General features: G+C 40.3%; 1 protein-coding gene across 1 annotated transcript; it reads right to left on the bottom strand.

Annotated features, from left to right (window-relative positions):
- Positions 1 to 3,274: 3,274 nt before the first annotated feature.
- LOC123256636 lies at positions 3,275 to 9,552 on the bottom strand (the record flags this gene model as incomplete). Its single annotated transcript, XM_044685221.1, has 2 exons — positions 3,275 to 4,074; positions 9,314 to 9,552. Coding segments are annotated over 2 exons (1,039 nt in total), but the record flags the coding sequence as incomplete, so codon positions are not given.
- Between the last annotated feature and the right edge of the window lie 1,721 nt (positions 9,553 to 11,273).

Genomic DNA, 11,273 nt, shown 5'->3' with positions numbered 1-11,273 from the left:
CTAGAACAGTGGTTCCCAAACTTTTTTGGCCTACTGCCCCCTTTCCATAAAAAATATTACTTAGCGCCCCCCGTCACATACTATCACCTCCCCAAAATGCACCTGTGGCCATCACCGTCTTCCTGGATCGCTGCAGCACCCACTAGGGGGCGGTGGCGCCCACTTTCGGAATCACTGTTCTAGAATGTTGGGTTGAGGCAATGTGGTAGGATGATGGTAGAGTAGATGGGGTGGGGCAGAGTGAGAAGATCTGGATTGGAATCTCGGCTCTGCTATCACTTTTGTGACTTTAATCTCTAGACTTCATCTGTAAAATGTGCTAATTAGACATTATGGTTTCTGGAGATCCTGCCAGCTCTAAAGCTATGGATCTAAAAAGGAAGCAGATTTAAGTTCTATATGGAGAAGAACTTTCTAATAGAGTTGTCCAAAAGTGGAATGAGCTGCCTCTGGAGGGAGCGAGTTCCCCAGTACTACAGGTCTTTAAAAGACGATGGAGGACCACTTGTTAAGGACGTTGCAGAGAGGATTCTTGATTATGATAGGGATTGGACTAGATGACCCCTGAGGTCTTTCCCCACTTTGAAATGCTACAATTCTGTGTCATTTTTATAGAGTTGGTTCAGTTATGTCTGACTGTGTCCCCATTTAGAGGTTTCTTGGCAAAGATTCTGGAGTGTTTGCCATTTCCTTCTCTAGCTTATTTTACAGATGGGAAAACTGAAGCCAACAAGGTTAAGTGACTTGCCTAGGGTCACGCATTGATAATATATAACCTTCTCCATAAGAGAAATAGCATTCAGTTGATTCTCAATTCCCAAAATTAATAAATGGGAACTGTGGTATGGATGATTGTAGACAATTCCCTTGCTCTACAAATGACTATTGTATTTGACTCGATTCATTTATTTTGTTTTGGGCATCCCAGAGACTTGAAAAAAAAAAACAAACCAAATCCAACCCTTCCTTCTGCCTTAGAATTGATAACAAGTATCAGTTCCAAGGCAGAAGATCAGTAAGGGCTAGGCAATTGGGGTTAAGTGATTTGCCCTGGGTCACATAGCTAGGAAGTGTCTGAGGCTAAATCTGAATGCAGAACCTCTCGTCTCTGGGTCTACCTCTCCATTCACTGAGCCACTTCACTGCCCTTCTAGAGACTTTTGAAGCTTCTTGCTTGGCTCAGACTAATATTAAAACGAGTTTGCCTTCTTTGAATACACAGCAACTCTGAATATGGAGTGTGGGACAACTAGAGTGTTTCTAGGGTGAGGCAGGTGGGAGAAGGGAAATGGATATGGGCTCAGACATTATGTTTGATCCACTAAGTAGCAGACAGCACCTAGAACTGCTGTAAATTCTAGATGGGCTGTAGAGTGTGCTTGAAAGAATATGAAATTAGACTTTAAGGGTCTTGTCTTGGAGTCTCAATTTGAGTGTTAATTTGCTGTGTGATCCTGGAAAAATTACTTCAGGCTTCCAGGTCTCAGTTTCTTGGTCTTATCTAAGAGCTTGGTAGCATCTAAGTTTACTTCCTACTCTAATATTCTCTCCTTTTATCTATATACAATCTGAACCTTGACTAATGGGAATTGCATATTTACATCCCTAGAAGCATGGAAAACTAAGAGTAGTGACAGAATAATATGATCTTGTAGAGTTTCACCAACAAGAAAATCTTAAAGCAGTATACTATTGTTGATGGAGGCTAGTCTTGTAGTCAGAAAAACCTGAATTCAAATTTAGCTACTAAAAGTTACTAACTGTGTGACCCTCCAAAAATTCCCTTGGTGCCTCAGGCCACTCTCTAAGACTATAATTTGTAGAAAAGTTACTGACTAGCATTGGTAGATGGACTTTCCATATTGGGAGTTCTCCGTATTGATGAAATCAGAGCTCTGATCCTGGGTGGGTGGGTGGGGGAATTGAGTGATGGGGACAGTGTGGTAGAATGGAAAGATCATTGGCTCTGAAGCCAGAAACCTGGATTCAGATCCTACTTCAAATCCTGTGTGATCCTGGGCAAGTCACTTAAACTCTCCACTTCAGTTTTCTAACCTGTAAAATTGGGGAAATATTAGCACCTACTTCACAGAGTTGTTGTGGGAATCAAATGAGATAATTTATAGCACTTTGCAAACAGTTAATGTGAGTGAGGCAATGGGATGTAGCGCAGAGAGCAGAGATCTTGGAGCCAGGAAGACCTGGGTTCAAGTACCACCTCTGATTCATACTAACTGTGTGAACCTGGGCAAGTTACTTCACTTTTCCATGCCTCAGGCAACTCTCTAAGGTGTAGACAAGGTGCCAACCTACATTGGTAGAGAGTCTCCTGACCTGGGAGTTCCCTATACCAATGGAATCACAAGTATGGCAGTCTTCCTAACAGGAAAAAAATGCAGGCATTCAAATTGGCCTTAAAATATACCTGGGTTTGAAAAGGTCAAGTTTAGCTGCCTGAGGCCATGCCCCAAACTAGAATATTCAATAAACCCTACTCTGTTCAGTGCTCTGAAGACAATGTTCCAGACTCCTTCTCCAGTAGCCCTCTCAGTGGCTCAGAGTGCTGGAAATGGGATGAGGAGCCCAACTTTTCAGTAAGAAGAGTGCTGGCTTTGGAATCAGAGGCTCTGGACTTGGACCCTAGCTTTGTTACTTACTCCCTGTATGGTATTAGGTCTTACTGCATCAGTTCCTTCATCTATGACATGGGGGTTAGAGGTGGGGATGGGGAAGGTTAGACTACATGATCTCTAAGTTCCCATCTAGTTCTAGATCTGGGATACTACGATCTTGTCATCTCCTTTTACTGTCCTGCTTTAATTCATCACAAGATGGAAGGCCCTAAGGCATATTCTTGGGCTGACAACCAGATGGCACCAAGATGGCACCGCAAGGTGAAGGTATCATCTAATAAGCACAGGTACCCATGATTCCTTGAGCATGAGTTTATGCCATTGCTGGCTCTGAGCAGGTGTCTATGGGGAACACTGTCAATTCAATCCTTAGCTCCTTCCCTTAAAAAAAAAAAAAGACTGTAGCTGAATTCCACTCTAAGGGCCTGGTAACCACTAGCTTTTCTACTTTACAACTCCAATCTCTTTGAAAATGGGATGGGGAGATGAAGAAGTAGTGATTTAGGAGGATTCTTGGAGCAGTTCCAGCTTTCACTACTACTGGGCTGCCATCTTGGCACCCACCCCCAGAAGTAATGATTTGTATTGAGATGAGAAAATGGCAATGGTGGATGGAATGAGGGAATAGGTGGTTCAGATCCCTAAAGCATGCTACTAAATATTTCTGATACTGGAGAGGTGGCCTGGTCCCCTGGGATGACCTCCTGCTCCTTGGGCCTCTGCATATCACCCTGGTCTCCTGGAGGGGAGTTAAGTCCAACCCATGGTTTGTCATCATTCACCAGGGCTGTAGGGTAAGGTTCCACATAAATGCGTCGGACCATGGGCCGCATATCCTGGTACTTGCTTTTCTTCTCTTCAGGGAGGCTTGAGGTATGGGGTAGGAGTAGATTCCGATGCCTGTCAGTTGGGATCCTGATCTGCTTTGCCTCGGTGGTCTCCTGGGACAAGTCTGCAGCCCGGGAGAGATGCTGAGTGTAGACTCCCTCAGAAAGGGACAGGGACTGTGTTTCGCTGTGGATTCGGAGCCAGCGGTGGTGGCGGCTGAAGTAGCCATAGTGCTGGTGCTTGCTCAGCTTCTTCCTCCCCAAGAAGCTCACTGGCTGTTGGGAGCTGCCTGCCATCTTATCAGGGTTCTTGGCCATGAAGCCTGAGAGTGTCAGGCTGTTGAAATACTCAGCACAGGAGTGGTCAGTGTCTGGTTCCAGGGCCCGGCCCTGGGTGTCCCCCCTTAAGGCCATGCAGGGCTTCATATCATGCACCTGTAAGACATCAGGGGCACTGCCGCTCATACCACTCATGGCCTGATGGGAAATATCATGGGATGACAAGTAGACCAAGTCCAGTTCTCGGGGACTAAGGGCATCGCTGGAATCATAGTCGCTATCTGTAGGGAGAAATACCTCAGAGCACCCTTCTTCATCCGAACAGGGCTGGGAATCTGAAAAGAACAGAAACTATCTTTAGAAAATAAAAATCTTTCAAATGTGAAACCCAGATTATACTAAATTAAGATGAGGAAAGGTTAAGATAAACTTCTCGGTACTCTAGCAGGCAGGCTTCTAAACCTAACTTTATAACTTTCTCTAGATACTTCTACTTCTGTGAAACAAAAATAAAGTGAAAGGATCAAATGAGATAAAAAAGTTTGTTTTTGTTTTAATTTTTATTTGTCTTTGTGGCTGTCTTTTGTTTTTGTATTATCTTCATTTCAGAATATATCCTTCCCTATTCCTTCCCTGGAGAACCATCTCTTATAATGAATTAAAAAAAAAAAAAAAAAGAGGAAAAAAAGTTCAGGACAAAATAACCAATACTTCAACGAAGCCTGACAGTGTATATAGTGTCCCATATTTATAGCCCCCCACCTTTGCAGAAAAGAGAAAGAAGCATGCTTGTTTGTTATTTATACATAACAACCTATTTATGTCTTTTTCTCAACTAGTTGTAAGCTTAAGAGGGCAGAGGTCATTTTTTAAAATATGTACCTCATATACAACAAGTTTTCAGTAAATATCGATTGATTCTGACATGTGAAAGTGCCTTGAAATATATTCCTACTAAAGATTTAAATTACTTCTTGAGGGGACAGCTGGGTATGTCAGTGGATTGAGAGTCAGGCCTAGAGACAGGAGGTCCTAGGTTCAAACCCGGCCTCAGACACTTCCCAGCTGTGTGACCCTGGGCAAGTCACTTGACCCCCATTGCCTTCCCTTACCACTCTTCTGCCTTGGAGCCAATACACAGTATTGACTCCAAGACAGAAGGTAAGGGTTTTAAAACAAAACAATAAATAAATAAGTAAATAAATTCTTGATCTTTAAAGATAGCTTGGCATAATGGATAGAGGATTGTCCTTGGAGGCATAACATAGAATTGGATTAGCCTAGAATGGATCAGAGGTTTAAAGATAGAAGAGGCATTAGAAGCTGTCTGTTGAAATTCTTTTACTTGACAGGGGAGGAATTTGGATCAAATAGGTGTAGTGACTTGTCCAAGATCGTATAGGCAGAGCGGCCCAAGCAGGTTGAGAACCCCATTGACTCCAAAGCCTACTCTACTGTCCCACATTGCCCTATGAAGGCAAAGAAGTTCAGTGCTCTCTGACATTGTAGGGTAGGGTAGCTTGGTCTTTTGAGATAGAAGAGATGGGTTCAGATTCTGCTCCTGTTACTTGGTGATCTTGAAAAAGTGATTTGCCCAAGGCAATACAGTTGATATGTACCAGAAGTGGGACTTGAAGTCAGGTCTTCTTGGTTCTGTGGCTAGCTCCATTTTATGCCTCAAGTGGATTCAGCCTAAAAATTTTTGCCCCAAAGCTCTGGGGGTAGCAGTGCTTCCTAGACCCTGGTTCCAGCCTGATTTCCTCTGGGGGAACAGGCTTCCCGTGGAGAAGGTACAAGGCATCTCTTCCAACACTAACACCAACACCAACAACACACTAACACCAACACCAACTGTTAACCAAATGCCATCATTAGGCAGGTAAGCCCAAGGACTCCAGGAATAGCAATATGGCCCAGATCACTGACTTCCTTCTAGCCTATCTTCTTGAAGCCATCATCTGGGAAAGCAGCTACTGTGGAGATGTAACCTAGCAACTCCCTCTTGCAGGGACTATAGTAGCCATAAAACCATGGATAACTTGGGCTGGCAGATCATTTAACTAACTTTGAATCTCTATCTACTGATTTTACCGATGAGGATTTTAAAGTCTGGAGGAAGAAAGCAACATATCTATGGCCATCCAGTCCCACAACTAGCTGAAGACAGAGCTGAGACTAGGAAATAGGACCAGAAATGCTAAATTCTATGTTATTTTTTTCACTATGCCAGATCAAAAAACTAAATCTAAGTTTGGTTTTTACCACTAGTCAGAAATGTCCCAACAAAGCAGGCCCTAAAAGAAAAACAAAACACTCAAGCAAATTGTAGAAAGAGCTTTGTGGATTAAAATGTCTAGCCTCTTTCATGGCTATCTTAAATACAATCTCCTATGTGAAATCTTCCTGATTACTCTTCCCCACTCCCTCATCAGTAGTGCCTCCTCTAGAAATATCTCAGCATTTACTTTTAAAAAAATTATATGTACAACTTCTCTCCAATAGAATGCATGTTCCTCGAGTGCTGAGATGGTTTCATTTTTGTCTTATTTTGTTTTATTACCAGGATCAAAACGATGCCCGGCACATAGTGGATCCTTAAATGCTTGATGATTGATTAAGAAGAGCAATGGTGATCCTTCACTCTAAATTTAATAAGAAGGTCTGAATGTAATTGATTGGCACTTTTTTGATTTGATGATTTTTCCAAGAGGAGGAGGAAGTGACATTTGCAGAGCAGAACAAGGATCTTTCTCATGCTTCACCCTATCCCTTTGGAGAAGGGCAGCAAAGTAACATGTCAGCATCCTCTCTGGCTAAGAGAGGAGCAGAAACTTGGCAAGTGCTGTCCTCAGAGAGGGCAGAGTATAAGAATGGAGTTATGTGGATCCTTAAATCAATAATAGAATTTTAGAACTGAAAGAGAACTGAGAGATCATCTAGTCCAGTTCCCTCATTCAACAGATAGAGAAACTGAGACCCAATAAACTGACCAAGACCACATTATGAGTTAAGGGGAATGCTGGCACAAGATCTGTGTCTCCTGACTTTTCATTCCAAAATATGATGCTATCTATCTATGAGGATTGTGGAAAAAATCCAGGCAATCTCTTCTGTTTCCCCTACTCTTGCCTATTATTTTACTTCTTAGCCTTAAAGATTTGGCTCAGACATACCTACATATGTCTATGTCAATGATGTCTATGTATATATGAATATATTGTATGAATGAATATGTTGTCTGGCTATGTCAATGCTATATGTATGAAACATATATATAGTGTATATGTATATTAAACAAATGTATATGATGTCTGTGCCTCTGATGTCTACACGAAACATGTATATACAGTGTATATTATATGATATAAAATGTATTTGATGTCTATGTCACTGATGTTTTGTATATATGATGTTCTGGTACATCCCTTCCACATCACAGGGAACAGGACGTGATGCCATAATCAGAAAAGCTGCATATGATGTTTTTGCCCTTCCCTTCATACCAGCAAAGTCTGAATTTTTCTATTTTCTTTTATGGGGTGTTTACAATAACGTAATGCAAAAATTTGGGTTAAGTGTGTCATCATAGGCTATATGTAGGCGAACGTTAAGTAAAAATACTATATGAAAAGAAATTTAAAAATATGAAATAAACAGAAAATTTTTTTAAAAATGGAAGAAATTTGAGGAGAATAAATACTTCATGTACAATAAAAGACATTAAAAATGTTGCTATTATGCAATGCTATACACATATTTTATGCATTTATGGGTTTCTAAACTCTTTCTGGGGGGTCTGCTAGCCTTTGCATGTTGTCTGCTGCTTCTGCAAAATCCCCCCCCCAAATTCCCATTTAATTTTCTTATGCTGATCTGCACTATTTCGAGAGTGTGATGGGGAAAGTTGCAATGTGGAAGGGATGCCTATATGTTGCATATGATGTACATGGCACATATACACGCATGATGTGCATGTTTGTGTGCATGCACATGCGTGGCTGTAAGAATAATTATGTTTTGTACATGCATGCAGACACACATGTATATATGAATAGGTGTATTTGTTTATATGTGTATAATGTAAGTGATTAATACATATACATGCATGTATATATACACATAGGCATGTTTAAATACCAAATGCATGTGTATATATGTGTGCATGTTATGCAAATAGGTACGTGTATCTATATCAATATCTTTCCTTCAATCTTCAAAGAGTGCATGAAAAATCAAGTTTTTGCAAGTCAAATCCTAGAGAGAATAGAATTGTACTTTCCCAAGGAGCTGATCTCAGAGCTAACATGAAGGCTATTTCTGATGAGTCTTCTCCTGCTATCTTCTGTCTTTGGGAAGAAGTTCCTGTTCCTTCCTCTGGACATGCAAGCTAATCTCCTTATCATAGGAGTAAGTCCTGATGAAGAGGCGAGCTGACCTGGCTACACCTCACCCCTCTCTAAGCCAGCATCTTGGAAGGGCAGGGATTAGAGCATCTCTCTCTTTCTATCCTCGGATGCTCACACAGTTCCTGGAACACAGGAAACACTTAGGAGACTGTTGAATGGATTTGATAGTGGCTTTGACAAATCTAGTTCAAATTAAGAGGTATTTATTCAGGATCTACTGAACATGAGATACTTTGGTTAGGTGCTAAGTATATAAAGACAAAAGCTTTCTGCCCTCAAAGTACTTACAGTCTATCCTATTGGGGGATATAATATGTAAGTAGATAAGCACATACCTTATGATTTGGAGAAGCGGGAGAGAGGACTAAATAGCTCAGGGACCAGGAAAGTTTCCTATTTGGGGCTAATATCTACTGTTCCCAGCTACTGAGCTAAGGAGCTAATGCAAACAAATCCTTAAAAACACAACAGAAAAATTTTCTCCTTTCAAGCAATCTTGTGGTGAATTTTCTGGGTGACCTTGGTCAAATCATTCATCGCTCTAGGCCCATTTCCTCCTCTGAAGATGATCTCTAAGTTTCCCTCGAGCTCTGGCAGTCTAAGATTTTAAGAAGCAGGTGGCTCTGTACCACTTCTAGATAGTAAGAGAAAGCCCATTTAAATTAACCATATAAAGAATAAAACATTTAGGAGTTTATCTTCTAAAACAAATCCAGAAACTATACAAACATAATTATAAAATATTTTTATACAAAGTCAGATTTAAATAATCAGAGAAATATTAATTGTTCAGGGTGGGCAGAGCCAATATTATTAAAACGATAATCCTGCCTAAACTTGCTTAGTCCAGTTAAATTACAAAAGATTATTTTATTAAAGTAGAAAAAATAATAATGAAGTTGATTTTAGAATAGTATGGGAATGCTTTGGAAAACCTTAGACTAACCTCCCTTATTGGAAAAGGATCAACAGGTATTTGTTAAGGACTCTAAATTTACTCTGTGCACAATAGGAATTTCACGATTTTCGTCAACAGATACTTTTGAGATGTCTGTTTCATAACAAGTGACACAAAAAACTTTGCTCCCAATTGCCAGAGACGGGAGAATTTTTGGCCTGAGGATAAGAAAGTTGGAAAAATCTACTGATTAAAGTTACTGTTTCTTACCACTCACTGCCTTTCTCCTCTGGGTCTCTGGGGATGGGGATGGAGATGGAAGACAGTCTATAGGTGATGATGTTGAATTGACCTTCTTTTGATTCTGCTCATTGGAGGGGTCGATTAGTTTCGTGATGGGCAAGCCAGTTCCCGGTTGTTTGTATCTCGCATACTGGAGTGCATCTGTGATCCATCTCATTTCACGCCAAATTTCATCTATTTGCTTTGGAATAAAATCATAAAAGATGCTGAGTTATGAATTGGATTCCAAAGAAGTTAGATTTTTGTATTTAATTTCAAAACTATCAGTTTCTCAAAGTATTGGTTTTGAATTCATGTTAAATATTCAGAAAACCAGTTAGCTAAGGCAGTAAGTTCCACTTATTTTCAACCTTGTGGCAATTGAAAGACCTGGGTTATTGTCTTTGCCTTTCTGATGACCAGTTGTGTCCTTGAACAAGTCTTCCCTCTCCATCTGGGCCTCAGTTTCCTTATGTCTTAAGCGATGATATTTAACTAGAGTATCACCAAGGTTCTTCCTAATTCTTTGTGAAGTCTTTGAGAATAGAAACTTTTTGGGTCTTTCTTTGGTATCTCCATTGTTTAATACAGTGCCTAGCACACAAAAGGCACTTAATAAATCCTTTTTAACTTGACTTGACATTACAGTCTATGATACTGTGGTCTAAACCCCTCATTAAAGCAGTTGGTTATACTGTACTTCCTAAAAGGAAGATCCTCATGTGCGTGATGCTAGATTAATGTCTCTTAATTACCAATTTATGGACAGCTAGGTGGCACAGTGGATAAAGCACTCGGCCTGGAGTCAGGAAAACTTATCTTCCCAAATTCAAGTAAAACCTCAGACATTTATTAGGCTAGGTAACTCTGGGCAAGTCACTCAACCCTTTTTGCCTCAGTTTCCTCATCTGTAAAATGATCTGGAGAAGAAAATGATAAATCCCTAGTAGTACCTTTGCCAAGAAAACCCCAAATGGGGTCTTGAAGAGTCAGATATGACAATAATGACCAAGGCTGAATCCCAGCTTCGACTTATGTGACTTTGGGCAAATCACTTAATCGCTCTTTGGCTCAATTTTCCTTATATATTAAATGGATTACTTGGACTAAATGCTTTCTAAGGTCTTGTTCAGCATTTGATGACCCATAGACATAAAGATCTTCCTCTACTGTTCTAAGGAAACATGAAATTATGCTGTTGTAGAGAACAGTTGACCAAGTACTAAGGGAAACCAGAGAATTAGCAACCATTGTTGGTGTTGGTTTTCCATAAAGATAGTCACAGAAAGCCAAGAAAATCTGGTGAACTCTCCACTTTTATCCCCAACCCCATAAATAGAATGGAAGCTCTTTGAAAAAAGGGATTTTTTTCATTCTTATCTTTGAACTTCCAGTCACTCACATAATATTTTGCATAGAAGAAGTGCTTGATAAATGTATTGATTAAATAAATGCTTGTCAGAGTGAACATTTCTATCTTTGGTTACTAGTCTTTGATCTCCCGGTGGGACTGTTGAATTCCTCTGGCATGCTTACATTTGCAATAGACTAGGTCTATCCTCAGAATTGGGTTTGGAGGTCTTGAACCAGGAAATAGTGTTGGATTCTTTCTTCTTGGATACTTGCCTTTCAGCTGCCAGAACTTCAGAGAGAGGTAGGTATAGGGAGGTAGTACTAGGGAGTTCATCAAGGAACTCATGCAAGACCTCTTTGGGATTTAACTTGTCTTCTCTGTAAAATGGTAAGGTTGAATTAGATAAAATTTTCTTAACCTTAAAATTATTTTTTCTGAATATGTCATTGACCTCCTCAGCAATTTTGGTGAAGTCTATGGATGCCTTAGAATATTTCTAAATGTATGAAATAAAACATATAGAAGTGTGAAGTAAACCAATTATATTAAAATATATCCATCCATCTCTCTCCTCTTCCTCCTCCTCCTCCTCCT

Source organism: Gracilinanus agilis, unplaced genomic scaffold (genome assembly GCF_016433145.1).
Source record: "Gracilinanus agilis isolate LMUSP501 unplaced genomic scaffold, AgileGrace unplaced_scaffold7506, whole genome shotgun sequence".
Lineage (NCBI taxonomy): Eukaryota > Metazoa > Chordata > Mammalia > Didelphimorphia > Didelphidae > Gracilinanus > Gracilinanus agilis.
Note: the sequence above shows the minus strand (reverse complement) of the source record. Positions and strands in the feature narration are given on the sequence as shown.